Source organism: Mixophyes fleayi, chromosome 9 (assembly GCF_038048845.1).
Source record: "Mixophyes fleayi isolate aMixFle1 chromosome 9, aMixFle1.hap1, whole genome shotgun sequence".
NCBI lineage: Eukaryota > Metazoa > Chordata > Amphibia > Anura > Limnodynastidae > Mixophyes > Mixophyes fleayi.
The window spans coordinates 25,872,611-25,891,538 of NC_134410.1; the positions used below are offsets into that span (position 1 = coordinate 25,872,611).

General features: G+C 40.7%; 1 protein-coding gene across 4 annotated transcripts; it reads left to right on the forward strand.

Annotated features, from left to right (window-relative positions):
* The first annotated feature begins 18 nt into the window (after nucleotides 1–18).
* PLD3 (phospholipase D family member 3) lies at nucleotides 19–18,928 on the forward strand. 4 transcript variants are annotated; one of them, XM_075187056.1, is made up of 12 exons: nucleotides 19–114; nucleotides 8,417–8,480; nucleotides 9,554–9,622; nucleotides 9,834–9,988; nucleotides 13,157–13,340; nucleotides 13,735–13,855; nucleotides 14,201–14,328; nucleotides 14,858–15,058; nucleotides 16,084–16,223; nucleotides 16,605–16,770; nucleotides 16,956–17,055; nucleotides 17,921–18,928. In XM_075187056.1, exons 2-12 carry the CDS (start codon nucleotides 8,454–8,456, stop codon nucleotides 18,112–18,114), a joined length of 1,485 nt encoding a protein of 494 aa, XP_075043157.1. In that variant the 5' UTR covers nucleotides 19–114; nucleotides 8,417–8,453; the 3' UTR covers nucleotides 18,115–18,928. The 4 variants fall into 4 exon arrangements, with proteins under 4 accessions (XP_075043157.1, XP_075043158.1, XP_075043159.1 ...); XM_075187057.1 differs by having other exon boundaries at nucleotides 47–126; XM_075187058.1 differs by lacking the exon at nucleotides 19–114 and adding an exon at nucleotides 181–199.

The window sequence follows — 18,928 nt, forward strand, 5'->3', positions numbered from 1 at the left end:
TGCCGCAGAGAGTGCCGGGAGTTGTAGTCTGCAGACGTCATCCAACGTGCAGGGGATTCCTGCTGGACGGGCCAGCGCCATCTTCATCTCCAGCTTGTTCCCGCCCCTATCCGGGTGTGTGCTCACGTAAGCCTGCTGGCCGGGTTGTTTATATGGTCCGTACTCCCCCAGCCACAGGGCTGTGTACACATAGACTATGGTAGGGCATGCTGGGACTTGTAGTTCTACAACAGCTGAGGATGCTGTGCAGACATCTTTAGAGGTCTAGCTTCTGCTTTTGTTTATACTTAAGCAGTGTCACTGTCCAGTCCATTCTTATAATCTCCAGTTGTATGTATGATCTCACATTTATTGGTGTAGCACCAACCTATACTAAATGTGAGATAATACATACATACATACAACTGGAGATTATAATGATATTAGACGTTATCAAGACTTTCAGTAGCCATAACATGCTCAATGATGCAGTGACTTTTATAATATCTATAATTTAATGTAGAAAGTATATTATTCCTTATAATACACAAGTTTTAATTTACGCCAGAACCGGTACCTGTTTGACCGGGTGACCGTTGTGTTCCCACCATCTCTGCCACCTGGTCCCGGCTCGGTCCTACAACCAAGCCGTAAACCCTCGCTGCCACCCAGGCTGATTAGCCCGGTGGCATATTCATTAACATTGTGGCCTCGCAGTCTCAAACGCCACTGGTTATTCAGTCTAAAAATGGTTCTGTTAATCGCCCGCTCTTCTCTATAGCCGAACTTGCGCATGTAACTTAATGCCTGTAAATAGTAATATTTTCACTAAACTAAATGCACTGTTCATCTGCATATCTATTGGTGAGTTAATGATCCTAACTGTCTTTCACTTTACAGTGCACAAATTATGGTACATTTTCTAACTAGCTACTTAGGGGGGAATTAAATTCCCCTCGAAGTACCGCCGCGTTATAGATATTACCGTTATTACAGCAATATTAACCCGGCTTTCTGCTCGCAAGCCGGTGTTAGAACTACTATAATAACGGTAATTACGCGCACTATTACCGTAATAACGCTAATAGTTTTAGCGCGGAGGTACTTTGGGGGAATTGAATTCCCCCCAATGAGTGGTATTTAAAGTAGCAATTCCACAAAAAAACAAGGGTTGTTTTTTTTTTTTTTTTTAACATAAATCACTGGCAGGCTATAAAAATTATTGGTATTTACCTTTTTTCTTGGTTTGTTACTTCAGGCTGCTATTAATGATATAGAATTAGTGTCATGTAACTATCATGGCAACCACAATCACCTGGAACATAATATATAGTAAGTAGAGAGACTTTGGGATGCCCCACTGTGACCATCTGCTCTGTGTACTGTAAAATCCTAACATAACATACTGAGAACTGTGAGTCTGTGTGTGTGTAACTGGCAGCCATACTTTATGCCTTCCTGGAGAGCTTTTGAAAAGGAGATAACAAAAAATCAGATTCATGCTTAAAAAGTACTTAAGTTGCTATTTAAATAAAATAAAAAAAAGTGTTATGTGGGATTGCTGCTTTAACAGAGACAGGGCGTATGCAGACTGTCCCACCTTGTCCATTTCCACACTATGATAATGTTCTGCATCTCCTTTTTCTAATTGCAAAAATCTGCTCTGATTTAGGTTATTGATATTAAGAAATACCTTTAACACTAATTAATTCAGACTAGGCCATTGTAACTGGATAATAAGTGTGGGAAAAAGGGAACAGTACATTATCCTACTTTGCACATGGGTCACGTTGGCAGGTCTGGGTAGCATACTGCAGTAAAGATTGCCTAACGCTAGCCTGTATAAACATGACTAGCTTAGAAAACCAAGCTGCTCCTCCTACTCCCTCCTCTTCGTGTGCATACAAGGCAGGTTCAGTCAGCTGCTTCTTATTGTACAGATGATTGTAGACAAGAGCACTTCCTTGTGTGTACTGGGTATGTATGTCTTTGGCGTCAAATAATTCCTTTTCATATGTTATAGTGTGCTAGTGGCAATTTCCTGTTGTCTTACTGTCTGTTTGCTTAAATACACTAGTTGCTCTTTGAAATGATGCAAATTGATGCCTAAATGTTGACAGTGCACAAAAAGATCTGCTTTGTACAACACGTAAAACTATGCATCAGATTTTTCCATGTATTGCTGTATCAGTATAATCTTTTTTTTATGTTTCTTTTGCAAGTTTTTAGTTAGTATATCACGCCTTATGCTGATAATCTGTTCTAATTGTCCCAGGTTTCTAAACCATTTTGTTTTCACAGCTACGTTACTGACCACAGTTGTGTTTCTTTATGATGAATGAATGTCTCATGATCTGTGTGTACAGATAGTAAACTACAGCAAACTTGTAGTATCATGAAGTCCATGTTAAGGGAAGATGGGGGGTTTAAATGTATGTCATGTGCCCAGTGACATTGTGTAGTGTGGTGCTTAATGTGGACAATCAGTAGAGGCTGTCATGTTGTGTAGACGTTACTGGGTCCACTTTAAGTGTAGTGTAACATGGGTTCTTTAAAGCTCCGTGTACGATCACTCCAACTTAAATCATTTATTAGAATAATACAAAGATAATTTCATACAAATACTTTAATCACTTGAGTGATTTCTGCAGCTGTGTTTTAGACCAGTGTCTTAAGTTCTTGTTGAAGGTGCTATCTGAATTCCATCATATTTCTGCAGACTCTGTCACACAGAGCATTTTAAATGCTCATCACAAGTTGTGAGCTATAAAACAACTGATTTTTTTCCAGCTAAGATCACACAATAAACATTAGGCATGAGTGCATTTGAAGCTGGTTAAAGCACAGGTGAGCCACTACCCTGTATATGATCCCTTGGTCTATATATCCAATATATTATTTTTCAAATTGATACATGCAGAGTATATAGACTTCATACTCTCGTAAGATGCATAAATGTTTATGTCCCAGCTGTCCGTGTAAAAGAGGTATATCTCTATATATGCTGAACTGACACAGAGGTGCAGTTTGACAGCTCTTATCACTTGACTTCCTTCTCAGGGATTTTGTAATTGTTTTGGGTTTTGCAAATTCTGAACTGTCATTTGCGGGACTGATTGATAGATATATGAAAAGATGTAGTGCTTTAGAAGGCTGGATAATTGTTTGTCCATATACAACTACATCCATTTATGTGGTGCCCTGAAAGTATCTATTCACCTTGGATAATCCCATTGATGACGTTTTAAGGAGAACAGAGGGCAGATTGGTTCAGCCTACGTAATTACTACCTATACTGCATGCAGGTGATGGGTGCACTTAACGGGGAACTACGTCTTATTTGTCTGTTCAGTAAAACATGTCATTGGGTATCCTGCAAATATAACCCTTTTTGTCATTATAATGATGCCATGCATGCAATTAAAATAAATGTGTTATTACTAAGTCAGTCAAATTATCTCTGCTTCTAAAGACCAACAGCCTTTCAGCCTTCCAAATAACTGATTATTTACAGCATCAGACTGTTTATTATTTATGCTGGAAGCTCGTGCCCTCACCGCTCTACCACTAAAGCAGTGTTTTCTAGCATTATGTATGATCTTGAGTGAATTATTATTTTATCCTTTATTTCTTAAGCGCTAACATACTATGTAGCGCTGTACATTGAGGCGATCATGATGCAGATATCATACAGTGACTTGAAACAGAAGATCAGGACGGCCCTGCTCATATGAGCTTACAATCTAAGAGGTGTGGGGAGCAATTGATACATAAGGAAGTGGAATAACGGCCGTAGCTGTTGGTGGGGAAAGTGTGTTGTGGTTACTGTAGAAGCATCACCAACACCAGAGCAGCCATTGGCAGTGAATGGCCCTGTTGCCATCTATTCCTTTATTTCCAGGGATAGTAGCAGACTTTGGTGGTCTGTCTGGAATTGTATGTCTGACACAGAGAGGTATTTGTTAAATTGTGGCTCTGCAGCACTAATGCCATTTTGTGATGTTTTGATGGGCGAGCTGTGCGGATTGAGTGATCTTCGCTGAATGCGGGGTAGGAACAGCAAAATGCTCGTGTGCAAAAAAATAAAATCTACCCAAAGCTCTCTTCTTGTAGTGCATGCTGTATTTATTTGATATTTGCATGGAGAGCTGCTTCATACCATATCCAATTAGTATGTGACATTTGATTTGTTGATTGAAAGTGTCAAAAACAAAATAATGTAATTCTTTAACTCTTCGCTCCCAGTATTTGTCCAGCCAATCTTATCAGTATCCAGATCGGTTCTAATGTAAACATTCTGGTGGGCTTGTGTATGGTATCTGTTCACTACTATTATTATCCAGCCCCAGTGTCTCCTCTTTATGTTGTTACTGAGGGTGCAGAGTTGATTTAAAGTTTGTGCCCATTCCTCTTGGTACAACTGGTATTGTTAGCTTCAATTGGGAACAGCTGTTCAGCAACATCCTTCTTACAAACATTAGTAAGTTGCTCATAGTTTGCTGTTCGGCAGGTGGAAATTTGACAAAGAGCATGGAAGGGAAATCATGGAAACTAGAGGCACTCATTGATTGAAATAATACTGATTAAAACATAATACTTTATTAGATAAGTTAAAAAATGTTCCCTAATTGGCCAAAGTGCCACAAGTAGCAAAATATTTTAAAACCATAGTGACAGCAATACATGTGCTTAAAAATGGCAGCACCTGCTGCCCTGCCTGGCTGTGTTACTTGTATTGTTGTGGTGGGCTGATAACCACAATAACTGTTTATTGGATCCTAGTAGTAAGGTTATTTATCTTTCAATAAAGATTATATAATCTCCTATGATGTCTTATTTTATTGAATGCAGAAGTGGCTGCTTATGACTTCATGCAATAAAGATAATACAATATTAAATCTCAGAATGCTACTGGTTAATGAATGAAAGAGAGAGGAGCTGCTGTTGTGTGTACAGTGGTCCAGGTTTGGAGCGCTCTAAGCAAATGCTGCCTAAAATGTCTTAATACCCTGAATAGAGGGCTTTTCTCTTTCTTAGTAGAACACTATAATGCTGACACAATATAATCTATATCATTTTCAGTAGCCCACGCTGTGATAATATAATCAGAATAGTATGCTACCCTATGCGGTTCACGTCCTGGTTGATAAAATTACCAGGGGTAGAGCCGCTGATCCAAGACCTCAGTAGTTAGAAATTAAGGATCTATTACAGTGTTGGCTAACCTGTGACACTCCAGGTGTTGTGAAACTACAAATCCCAGCATGCTTTGCCAATATATTTTTTTGCTGGAAGGGTATGCTGGGACTTGTAGTTTCACAACACCTGGAGTGTCACAGGTTAGCCAACACTGATCTATTATAATAAAACACAGCGAGGTGAACATTGAAGCGCATTTCGCATACTCTCTCTTACAAGCGACACATTCCCAATATGACTAATCACTGGATATAATACAATTTAATTTATACATTCTCCAACCACTGGGCGTGATCATAATACAGTGCATCTGGGATAGTCTATGTAGGAGAAGGAATGAGGTTTTAGTCTTGGCTCTTTAAACTAAGCTACAGCCCAGCATAACATGAGCACTGGCAATATGCTGCTTCTATAGGGAAGGTTTACAAAAAACCTTTAATGACATTTCTGAAAAGCTGACCTCTGTGCATGTGGGAGTCTTCATGGTAACATATATGCTGTCTGCTGAACTTGACCAACAAGCTGATTTTGAATTGGGAAATTTGTATATTGGGAAACATCAGTCACAATGTGACTGAACCAGCAAGACAAGTGCTGACTAATCTGCTGACTCTATGACTACCACTGCTTCCTTGTTACAGAATGGTACACAGCGGTTTATGACTAAGAAATGTGTCGCCCTACCACAACTGCTGCAAACCTCAAGTCACACCCTGACACTAATAATTACATAAAAAAAATATATATATATATATTGCAAAAATGATAGTCCGACATGTGTCCGAGCATAATACAACTGTCTGGAGTATTCTTAGTCATTGGAAAAGGAGGTTTGTGAATAAAGAGGGCACAATGGCAAGCCAAAAATAATCTAAATTTCTTTGGAATAGTTTTTTCACAGATTTAAAGCATCAATCACAGTAAAACTCTTTTTTTTTTTTTTTTTAAGCATAAATCACTATAGCTATGAGAAGAATGTTGGTATTTACCATTTTTTTGCCCTGGACCCCCCCCCCCTTTCTACCTCCTCTTCAGGTTCCTATTGATGATATATGGTTCTGGACTACCATGGCAACCACAGTCACATTGCACATTATATAGTGAGCATAGAGGCTTTGTAATGCTCCTCTAAACAATGTGACACCCCCCACACACACACACTCTCTCTGCCATCACATGACATGAGAGCTGTGAGACTGCGGCCATGTAGCAGACTGACTGTAGCTGGCAGCCATGTTTGTTTGCAAACCAGAGAGCTTTTGAAAAGGAGATAATGATTTTTAGGAGGATAGCTAAGAAAAATAAGATGTGTGTTTTAATAGGCACTTTACTTGGTATTTAAAGCAAAAAAATATCTGTGGGATTGCATGCTTTAAGGTCGCAACATCAAACAGAAGGCAACGCAAGCTTCAGCAAATAATACTTTAATACATTAATAAAAGATAAATGCTCCTTTAAAATTAATATCTTCAGAACTGCACATAAGTGGTAGCTCTTCAGAAGTGAATACTTATGTAGTTTCTCCACTGATGTGGTAGAGAAATGTGTCGGGTATACAGTGACACCAAGATAAGAAAATTTTATTCTGTTTCTTCAACTACTCATAAGTAGTTTATCTTTTGAAGAAACTACACATAAGTGGTGAAGAAACGCAGAAGAAATACGGGACATCAAGATAAGAACTCTTTTTATTACTTTTGTTTTGTAAAGCTGCCTGTTTGCCAAAGTAAAGACTCCTCCCTGGTAGATTCACGTTGTGAATCATAGTGAAACCCTGTAGATGTTCCAAAAAACATACTCAAATAGGAGAAATAAATACCCCATTTCCCAAAATGAAGCAAAAGGTCCCCTCCGTCTTCCGCCCCCATAGAAATGCACTTACAAGACTCCAGTGGTAAACATTCATATCATCTCAAAAAACGATAATCTCCTTTTTCTTTCCAGCATTCTTCTAAATCATCGCTCTCCACAGATGTTCACAGTCTCTTTGGTGATTGTCTCAATTGCCAAAGTGGGAAATTTGTATTTATTTCTCCTATTTGAGTAGTTCATATGTTTTTTGGAACATCTACAGGGTTGCACTAAGTTGTTGTCTTTTAAGTCTTTCATGTCACAACGTGAATCTACAAGGGAGGAGTCTCTACTTTGGCAATTGAGACAATCGCCAAAAAGACTGAACATTCTTTTGCAAACGAACGAATTGACATTTAAGAAGTCTTTGTGGACAAGACTTCTCTTTTGTGTACTTACGTTTTAGCTATAAGCTTTCATATTTGGTCATTTAGTTTATGGTGCTCGCTAGCACCATACCTGTGTTGTATGTTTGTGTTCATATCTTATTAATATTTTATGGTGGCAGAGAGCGACTTCTATCTTTATCCCAGAGATAGATCAACGCTAGAAGACTTTGTTATTTTGGTATCATTTCTTGAGACTTTGTAGCGACTTGTTTTTCAGGCTGCAACATTAAATGCAAAGGAATTTAAGTATTGATTAATTTTTACATTATAGACTCCTTCTCTTTCTATAGGCACATAGAATATCTATTTCCTCATTGTATACCACACTTTGCCGTACTGTATACATAATATAACATTTCGCAACTGTAGATGACAAACTTTTTTTTTTTCTTTTTCTTCTATGAACACATCTGTTCCCTAAACACATATTTCAGATGCCGAATGTACTTTTGTTTGGTGTTTTTTGTGCAAACTTGGCAGATTTTCCTGGGCCATTCCAGTCTTTTGTAGGCTGAAGGTAACACAAATGAATTGTGGTCACTAGTCACATGCAGAGCTTCTTCTATGAAACTGATTACACAGCCCGACCACCAGGAACTTCTGCAATGCCGCTGGATGCTGCTTGCCACCTAGTTTGTCTCCTCGTTAGTAAACCACAATGATCTCTTGGATATGCAGTGCTAGCCTTTAATATGGGTCCTTGAAATTCATTGATATAGCAAAATATTACATGATCCCTGGCAATGTTTACATGTCATTAATGTAACTTTTTCATAACACATTGTAAGCACATGACAGCAGATATCTAATACAGTAGTGAAGCTAGATAGATTTGTCACTGTTACAATGTGTGTATGAAACTGAGCTGCAGCTTAATGTTCATGTAACTTTCTATAATTCACCATATCTGGCTGTAAATACAAGAATATATGTGTGAACCAGACTCTAAAGTTTAATAGCTGAAACAAGTGACCATATATTCTTCTGTGTGCTTCCAGGACTGTGACTTGGTGACGTAATAGAGCTGGTGAAGCGATGAAGCCCAAAGTGGTATACAAGCCGGTGAGTATTTGCCAGTTTTTGTATTTGATCTCTTCCTCTTTATATTATGTGTGTTTACGTGTGTACTGCTCACGGCACTGTGTATTCACGGGTACACAAACCATGCTGGCTGCATGCTTGCCTCTACTAGAACTCTTCTGAATGTGTGCATGTCCTGGGTAAAGCTGGGTACACACTACAGAATATTACTACAGATGCCATTTCTGTAACAATTTTACCAACGACTGAACGTCCCGATGAGCATGCAGATATATGTGTACACACCTACACGATTTACCTTCAGATCTGTGCTCCACCATAACCATCTACTGAGAAGATCGTGACTCTGTTAGTTCTATGGAGATCTGACTACAGTGCTGTTCATGAGTCCGTACACACTCCCACAGTTGCCCGACATCGTTCCATCATTGATGGTCATTTTTAGTGAGTTTCATCATCGTTTATTTATATAGCGCCACTGATTCCGCAGCGCCGTACAGAGAACTCGCTCACATCACTCCCTGCCCCATTGGAGCTTACAGTCTAAATTCCCTGACATACACATATACACACAGACAGAGAGAGAGAGAGACTAATTTAATCAAATCAAATGATTCGATGTGCTTTGGAACAATAAAACAGGATCGTGGGAGCGTACACACTAATGCGGTATCGTGCCGAACGGTTGTTTATCGTATGATTGGCACGATAATTGGATGAAAAGCCTGTAGAGTGTACCCAGCTTAACGCAACCATAATACACAAGCAATACAAATATATGTATAGACTCCTGTAATTATATCTGTATCGGATTCAGATCTGCCTTCATTAGGAACACTTGTGTATTATAAGGGATAACACATAGATATTAGAAGTCACCTCGGATTTCCATGACATTTATAACCACTCTCCAGCCTTGTGCTTGTTTTTTTTTTATTATTATTGGTGACTTGTAATATTCGTTTTTACAGTAGTAGATGCACTATCCCATATAGAGTCGTGTATTTTTTTTAACCACTATCTACCCTTTCTCCACCAGCTTCATAATGTCTTATTTGGATAACTGTATATTGTGTGCTTGCTTCTTGCTGCAGATTTCCTCCCCAGAGGAACCAGAAGATCATGTCATTGGCTTGGGGCGCCTACAGGACAATGCTATAAGGGTAGGTATATCCCAGAACATGCACCTTATAGAGAGATCAGTTCTCCCTCTGCCAGCTTTATAGGATTATTATATAGGACGCTGATCTGTTTCCAAAGTATAGAAGTGGACTATACGGTGGAACAATACTTGTCTGTGTCCAGCCTACAGTTTCTATATGGACTGAACATTACAGAGTATGATGAGTAGTAATAATACCCCTTCTCTTGCAGTATTACCGGTGTGCACTGGTCATCGCCGTTCTGGTCACGGTGCTGTTCTTTCTTCTGGCCGCTCAGCTTCTCCTCCTACCGCTGTTGTGTACGAGCTCCAGGGTGAGGACAGAGACTGTGCTCAGCCAGGAGAACGCGTGTAGTGATCCGTGCAAGTAAGTGATCTCACAAGCGACTTGTGGGGTTTATTTGTAGATTGAAGCCTCTGTATCGTTGCCCATCTCCAGGATTCGGGATTCAGATTTCTTTTGCCCTGCTATGAGGAGGTCAGGACAGGGGTGTTTTTGGTTTTTATTTTTGGGTATATTCCTTCACCACTCATCGGGGTTGAAATGACAGATGTCCGTGGCCTGGTCCCTCGGCCATGAGGGGTATGTGTACTGTGCCTCTGGCCTGTGAGTTTCGCATGCGTCAGAGGACGTACCCAGCTCTTACCTCTGCACCTTCTGGTCCTAGAGGTGTAAGATGAGGCTGTGGACTCCTTCATGGCTAAGCTGGAGTAATCTGATAGTCTCACAGTAAAGGTGTTGGGGCTTCAGTGGTGAATGTGGGCTGGTATACTGTGGTATGCCATGGGCTGGTATACAGTGATATGCCATGGGCTGGTATACGGTGGTATGCCATGGGCTGGTATACAGTGATATGCCATGGGCTGGTATACAGTGATATGCCATGGGCTGGTATACGGTGATATGCCATGGGCTGGTATACAGTGATATGCCATGGGCTGGTATACAGTGATATGCCATGGGCTGGTATACAGTGATATGCCATGGGCTGGTATACAGTGATATGCCATGGGCTGGTATACAGTGATATGCCATGGGCTGGTATACAGTGATATGCCGTACCGCCACTACTACTGCTTTCATTGAAAACTATTAAACGATCAAATTCCATTCAATTCTTATTTTCTATACCACAACTTTTAAACTTCCACTTTGACCACTACTAAAGACCCTTCATCTTAACAGTTCCTTTTGCCCCATTCCCTCTGGGATTTAGCGGTATCCCATCCTATGGTTCAGCCAGTAATGTGAAGACCTCTGCGGTTCTAGAGGTAAAGTTGTAATAGAGCTTTGTCTCTATAGAGTACAGATTATACATGGGAAGTAATACTGACTAGACAAACACTGTGGGGTAACTGTATCAAGCTGCGGGTTTGAAAAGTGGAGATGTTGCCTATAGCAACCAGATTCTAGCTGTCACTTTGTAGAATGTACTAAATAAATGATCATTTAGAATCTGATTGGTTGCTATTGGCAACATCTCCAATTTTCAATCCTGCTGGAAACTCGCAGCTTGATAAATTTACCCTGAGTCCTCTGTGGGATTATTCATCGTATGTGAGCCTAATTGTAAGCGCACATGAAATGTATATGTCTATAGTCCTCCCAGTCTGTGAGGTAGAGAATGGAGGGAAAATATTATCTCCTCTCTGAGATTAAATGAGGTTAAAAAAGAAAAGGAAGTAAAATGTTTCATTTCTCGGTTTTCCCAGAGCAGTCTCCACTGGTTATATGGTTATATCATACTGTATTCTGTGTTATATGTCTTGCTGTGATCACTGAGTATGAGGTAGGCTTTGCTTGATTGCCTTAAATTTAGTTATATTCTTCTATATCTTTCTTGTACAATATGGATATGATATGTAGCTCATCTTACATTTGCATAAATCAGTATTTACCTTATATCTCTTATACCATTAACACCAATACCATGGAGTGGTAGAAGTTCTTATTCTGTCAGTGTCTCATACATCCTGGTCAGTGAGAAGCTTCTGTCCTCACAGCTAGTTATAGCCAATATACTGTACACTGTACCCATAGGCCTAATGGGTACTATGTATATTGGCACAATGTTCATACAATGTAGGAATCTCCCTTTATTATCCCTTTATTCTACTTCTGCTGTTTCCACATAACGCAGCTACCAGCATTTTGAATGGGAGACCATTGATATTGAAGCTGTGGCTCTTTCAACCTATAAATCTATTTCATTCCCAGTGACCGGTATTTACTGCACATGCCTAACATGGATGGCTTTTGAGCCTTTCTTACTTTGCAGTGTGTTGTATCTCTTGCACTGTATTTCCAGTGACTTCATGAACACCAGCAGCTATTTATATAGCGTGACTAATTCCGCAGCGCTGTACAGAGAACTCGCTCACATCAGTCCCTGCACCATTGGAGTTTACAGTCTAAATACACACATACACACACACGTCAATTTTTGATAGCAGCCAATTATCCTACAAGTATGTTTTTGGAGTGTGGAAGGAAACTGGAGCACCCGGAGGAAACCCACGCAAACACAGGGCGATCATATAGATAAGGCCATGGCCGGGAATCAAACCTATGATCCCAGTACTGTGAGGCAGAAGTGCTAACCACTAAGCCACCGTGCTGCTCAATCTACAGAATACAAACAGCCAACACCATGGAGGTGAATAACTAGCATAAATCCGTTTACGTCCAATAGCTCTGCTAAACAGGAAGCCGAATCCTACGGGACGGAGATTGCTGTTAATAAAGAGGAGGGATTTTTATTTTGTTTTGTTTTTAATTATTTATTTTTTGTCCTGCATCCACTGGTGGCACTTACTTGTTGCACTGTCACTATGGGATGACAAGAATGGGGTTTAATCTCCATGTCCCTCTAGGTTTGCAATACGACTGTATATAATTTATTCTCTTGATGTGCTTATTAATGCTGTAAATTAGATTGTTGTCTCTTTGTAAGGCTATTCATAAGGATTTCACTATGTTGTAATCTGTAATACACAACCTTCTGTATTACCATTGGGGACAGAGCTGTCCTGAAAATCAAGTATACAAATTTAAATCTTTTTATTTTGAAGGAATTTTAAAGCTGATTTGAATCTAGAGGCAGAATATTTGATTAGAAATCCGATCTCTCTGAAGTGGTGGCAATTACTTCATTATAGTGGTGATATATTCTGTGCGCACATTAATTGGCAGCTCAGGGTTCTTAACCCTCTTCTCAATTAGATTAATTTAGCTGTACATGGATCATGGAAATCCTGGGAGGTGAGGTGCGGCCCAGGAGACTGAGTGATAGTCCGGTGGGGTATGGTCGGCAGCCTACAGGTTATGTAAGACGAGGAAAGCAGAGGATGGCAGTGTAATTGGAGAATATATTGCATAGGAAAGAATATCAGGGTGAAAAGATGTGACGTGACTTTATAGATTATTTAGTTCATTTATGTTGCTCTAGATGCATCTGCCTGTAAGTGACAGGAACCAAGTGAAACGTTTATCTCTGTTGATTGAATTAATAATGTGTGTCCTCTGTGTTCCTAGCATCGTTCTGGTGGAGAGCATACCCGAGGGACTAGTGTACCCTGCAAACACCACAACCAATCCCTCAGTATACGAGACCTGGATGGACCTTCTAAGTCAGGCCAAGAGCAGCGTGGACATTGCATCTTTCTACTGGTCCCTGACCAACAACGACACACACACCAAGCATCCCTCAGCCAATCAGGTAACAAAAACATTGTCGTCTTTTACCTTTAATTTTACATAGTGAAGACGAGACTATGCAAAATGGGGCAAAAAAAATACTTTGTGGAATTTTTGGGGAAAGAGGATGCACAAGTTCCTGTCACTTTTACATGTATGTAAAACTGAATCAACACTGACCAAATGGACTATTTAAAGTAAAAATCATTTGACCTGGCACGACGGGGAATCTGGGATGCCCTTTTTACCATCTTTTTAGGGATTGGGAACACAAAAAATAGTATAGAATATGGAGTTAAAGGTCCAGTTATCATGGGGTTTCCTCAAATTCTTTGCATCAAAATTGTCATTATTAAATGCTCTGCTCTTTCTGTCACTTAAAGAAACAAATGTGAAACCACTGATCTCTCTTACAGGGTGAAACCGTCCTGAAAGAATTGCTGAAACTTAAGCAGCGCGGAGTCACCTTGAGAGTAGCTGTCAACCAAGATGCATCTCCCAAGAAAAGCGATGATCTCGAAGCGCTCCGATACAGTGGTAAGAAGTCTCACTCTAATGTAAGCCTTGAGATTAGTGTGTTTTAATTGATTTGATACAGCCCCTGTGTAATTGGCTGCACCAGGCTAAAGCAACCTCTGGCTCTAGAGCTGTCGTGTACCTTGGTCCCAGCATCCTCCGGGAACCTCCGGATACCAGGTGTTGTGACACGAGGCTGCGTCTTGTAATTCTGCTGCAGTTTGCTTCTGCACTAAACCTTCCTAGCCTTGTGCTGAAGACCTCTGTATTCCATTTAAATAACCATCCCACAGATTTTTCTTTAAACATTGTGAATTTTTGTCTCCGATGACCCACCACCATCCTGTGTTCTTCCTGTCATTCTAGGAGCGGAGATTAGGTTTGTAGACATGCTGCACCTGACTGACGGTGTCCTCCACACTAAATTTTGGGTGGTGGATGGCAAGCACTTGTATATTGGTAGTGCAAACATGGACTGGAGGTCATTAACACAGGTACAGTATTTACCTGGAGGTAGCATAGAATGAAAGCCACTGTCTGAGTATAATTTACTCTTAAAACCTTTTGATAGGTAGTCTTATTAACTTTGACTTTAAACCAAACTGGCACAAAATTGCTTCCGCTAACAGCCTGTGGTTGTGGGGAGGGGATAGCTGCATTTTATATATTTATCCCTCCCTTTTCTCCTGCATTTGGGTCCCGTTCCACTTTCCCTCCTCATCTATTACTGTTTCTTGGTCCACTTTGCAGCTTGCCTGATCAAACTGTTTATTTGCCAAACCTATAGTGAGCTGTGTTTACCCAGCTTTTCCTACTGAGGCCCTTTACACGAGGATAAATTCTTACTGGATCTTCATCGTTCCTGTATAATGATCTGCCAGTGGCCAGTGTGTATGTGCAGTCGTCGGCCTAGCACACTGTTGAGCCTTTTGTGTTCTATTTGTGTGGCCCAAATGTGTCTATTTGTACCTCCAAGTGGGAAATTGGAGCTGATTTATGTCTCTCTATAAATCTGACTGACAGGTTAAGGAGTTGGGATCCACTGTCTATAACTGCAGTTGCCTGGCTCAAGACTTGGGGAAAATTTTTGAGGCATATTGGACACTGGGCGAAGTCAATGCCACTATTCCCTCTCCATGGCCAGACAACTTCTCCACCATCTTCAACAAAGAAACTCCCATGGAAGTGACTCTGAACAACACGCAGTCTCTCGTTTATCTCTCGGTGAGTGTTTCTTATAATCGTCCCCACATGCAGCTTAAATCGGCACTATGTGACCTTTTTGTTTGTTTTTGGTTTTTCTTTTGCTTTGTCTATATTCCTAGAAGTTTTTGTTGCTTTAGAATAGATTGTGTGGTCCAGTCGCTCTACAAGTCAGGTCTCCTGTCTTCATTCTCAAGCTCTATTCATTCAAAGTCTGCTGCAGTCTCTAAACTACGGACTATTCGTGATTTATAGCAGTGCTCCTCAACCAGTGTGCCACGGCGCACCGGTGTGCCACAAGATGTTGCTGAGTGTGCCACGGCGCACCGGTGTGCCACAAGATGTTGCTGAGTGTGCCACGGCGCACCGGTGTGCCACAAGATGCTGCTGAGTGTGCCACGGCGCACCGGTGTGCCACAAGATGCTGCTGAGTGTGCCACGGCGCACCGCTGTGTCACAAGATGTTGCTGAGTGTGCCACGGCGCACCGCTGTGTCACAAGATGTTGCTGAGTGTGCCACGGCGCAATGCCTCCAACAGGGGAAAAAACAAGATTTATGGCGGGACATGCGTTATACTATGGTTAACTGGATCACCTTGACTTTAGGAAATAATTTCACCATTTATTCCATATGTTTTCTTTGCAAAATATTTTAGTGAAATAAAGAGATAATAATAATTATTAATAATATTATATTACGGGGTGACACTTATGAATGTATCACGTACGTGTGACGTTTTCGCAAGCGGTAATTCCTGCTTTTTTTTTTTGTATATTTTTGCTTTTGGTGTGCTGTGGAATTCTGGGAAGGGCTTGGGTGTGCCGAGGGTGAGAAAAGCTTGCGGAACACTGCTTTATAGTATTACTGCAGGTTCTGTCCTATAGAGACATGTAGTTAAACACAATGTAGTCTTTAGATTGTATCTGTATGAAAAGCCTGTACTCTCCTACATCTTATAAACATACATATGCATATATACATAACATTGTATTGCTCAGATTGCTGTCATTTGTGGGTTTGTCCTTTTTTTTTCCCCCTTTATCAGAGTTCCCCACCACCCCTCTCTGCTAAGGGCAGGACAGATGACCTCCAGTCCATCCTCAGCATTATAGACGATGCCAAGAAGTTTGTATATATCTCTGTCATGGATTATACCCCCACCGAGGAATTCTCTACACCAAGGAGGTAATCCACACAATGCATGTCCCCTTTAATTGGAACATTGAAGCAAATAAAGTTATTTTACAGGCGTCCGTAGGGAAAGTCACCTTGGTTCTCTTCCTCTTTATGACTAGAATGCATTGCTTAAGATATATTTGCAAACCAACATATTTGTTTACAAACCATTACCTGTTTGACAGTATCTTGTCATAACATTGTGAATGTAGTCTCTGTACACTTACTAGCACAGTAACCACATGAAGCTTGTATGTCCAGGCTTTATATTAAGTACAGAAATATCCTGAATGCATGTACATGAGTCAGTCTGCTATATAAGACTGCTTCCTATTTTATTTATGTACTAACTTTCTCTCCAATTCCCCTCTCCCCTTAAATGTCTACCAGGTACTGGCCAGAAATTGACAGTCGCCTGAGAAAAGCTGTGTACGAGAGACATGTAACTGTCCGACTGTTGATCAGCTGCTGGGGACATTCTAAACCGTATATGTTCCCCTTCTTGAACTCCCTCGATGGACTGCACAGCAACAAGACCCATTACAACATAGAAGTGGTAGGTCTCTGTGTGACTGATTACTGTACTTGGTGTTAGGAACACATCTAATTGTATTATTATTAATAATAATAATAATATTTCCTTGTTCCTGACCTTGTGTTTTAACGAGTGCGGTTCTGTGTCCCAGCTTTCCCAGGACAGTCCCGTTATTATCATTCTGACCCTTTCTCCTTATCTTACAGAAAATTTTTGTGGTACCAGTGTCTGCAGAACAGAAATCTATCCCATATGCCCGAGTGAATCACAACAAGTACATGGTGACAGACAGAGTGGCGTATATAGGTATAATTATCAGTGTGAGCGCATTAATGTACAAGGGCTGCGGCTCTGGACAGCTTTAGCCATGGATCCCTTATAGGTGTTTATTTCTATAGAGCCACTGTTTATACAGCATTTTATAAGAAACAATGCAAGTGCAAGGAAATATAATGGAACTATAGGAGAGGAAGTCTCTGCTCCGGAGAGCTTTAATGCTAATTGGTTGGGATACATTTACGGAGACAAAAGGTGGAGGAGTAAATGACTGTGCTTGGCCACAATAGTTGCCATCTATGACTGATTCTGATTGTTGGAAAGCTTCATTCATGAGGTGTCTTTAGTGTGGACTTAAGGTTGAGGAGAGCTGGTTCTTGACCTATTAAGTGAGAGTGCAATCCATAGGGGAAGGGCGTACAAGGGAAACAGCAGTAGAGATCAAGGGGGTGAATCCATTCTAAGCAGGAGATTTAGGGACATGGCAAGAAGTTAAAGCTGATTTATTGAGGAGCCAATCAGTGGAAGGTCTTGAGGGTTAGCCGCTGCCCCTTGTAGGCAATGCTAGACATGATGGAGAGCTACTGGAGATATGTGCGGACGTGTGCTGGGAGCGATCTTGGAGAATATGCAGTTATTTTTGCTACATAAGAGAAGGGATAAAGCTGAAATCAGGACATTGTGTGTAGAACTTGTGTAAGGAGAGTAATCTGCGTTATCAAAGGCAGCTGCCAGATCAAGTAGGATAAGCAAAGCAGACTGAACCTTAGATTTAGCACTATGAGTGAGGGCAGTCTCTGTAGAGTGCTTTGTACGTCAAATGCGTAATACACTAACCTGCAATGGTCAGTTGTGGTTTTATGTGTTTACTGACAGCAGCTATTTGTCCACTCAGGTACTTCCAACTGGTCTGGAGACTACTTCATCCGTACGGCAGGATCTGCACTGGTGGTAAATCAGACCTGCGCAGCCAATGCCACGAACACCATGCAGGAGCAGCTGAGTGCCGTGTTTATGAGAGACTGGAGCTCAGGCTACAGCCATGCAATGCACTCACTGACCTCCTTTAAGGAAAAGTGCATCTTCTAGGGAGTTTTATCAGGACCGCGGTGAGCTCAGAGGAGTCACTCTCCAGCAGTCATGGTTATATCCCTTTCACGCACTGTGGGGATTAAACTGGGATACTGACTGGTAATACGGTGCGTCCAGGCTAAGCGAACATGATGAGAGTAAGTGCTCAAGTATTATAAAGTGATGAGCAGAAAGGGTTTCCGTTAATTGTCTGAGTTGAGGTCAACACCACACAGCACTTTATAAGGAGTTTTCACTACCTCAGACAATCGGTTGGGGTTCTTCTCTGTATTAACGTAGAAAACAAATCTCTCCAACAAAACAAATATTTTGGTTTTATTCACAGTTAACATTACACTTAACAGAGATCGGAAAGGTCTTTGTATGTTGATCACAATTCTGGTTCGGCTATAAGCTTTGCTCTGGGGCACTGCTTTAACCACTTGCAGATTTCAGGGGAGGTGAAGAAGCCACATGTCCTGGATTTGGGAAGCTGTACCATAAAATAAGGGAGATCTGCACAGAATGCGAATAAGATTGTACGGGTGTTTTTAATCTTCTAGAACTAAATTGAGCTTGGGTGTGTAGAATCCAGATTTTTTGTGGAAGGAGTCCGGAGGGGGGCGTTAAGTCCCAAAATTGCTGTTCTGAAAGTCATATGACCAAATACAGTGAAACAGACCTGCTGCTTATAATTAGACTATTTGTTGATCATATTTTGTACTGAAAGCTGTATAAGCCCTGTATATTATTTTAAATGCTGTTCTCCAAATTTCTGATCGGATTTTTATAAACATCTTCAAAATTTTTAATAAATCGTGACGTGACCAAG

What these genes read in the sequence shown, in the direction of transcription:
- PLD3 (XM_075187056.1), top strand. Translation starts at nt 8,454, where the DNA reads ATGAAGCCCAAAGTGGTATACAAGCCG. An exon ending in CCAAAGTGGTATACAAGCCG is followed by an intron (nt 8,481 to 9,553) that starts GTGAGTATTTGC and finishes TTCTTGCTGCAG; the next exon opens with ATTTCCTCCCCAGAGGAACC. An exon ending in AGTCTCTCGTTTATCTCTCG is followed by an intron (nt 15,059 to 16,083) that starts GTGAGTGTTTCT and finishes CCCCTTTATCAG; the next exon opens with AGTTCCCCACCACCCCTCTC.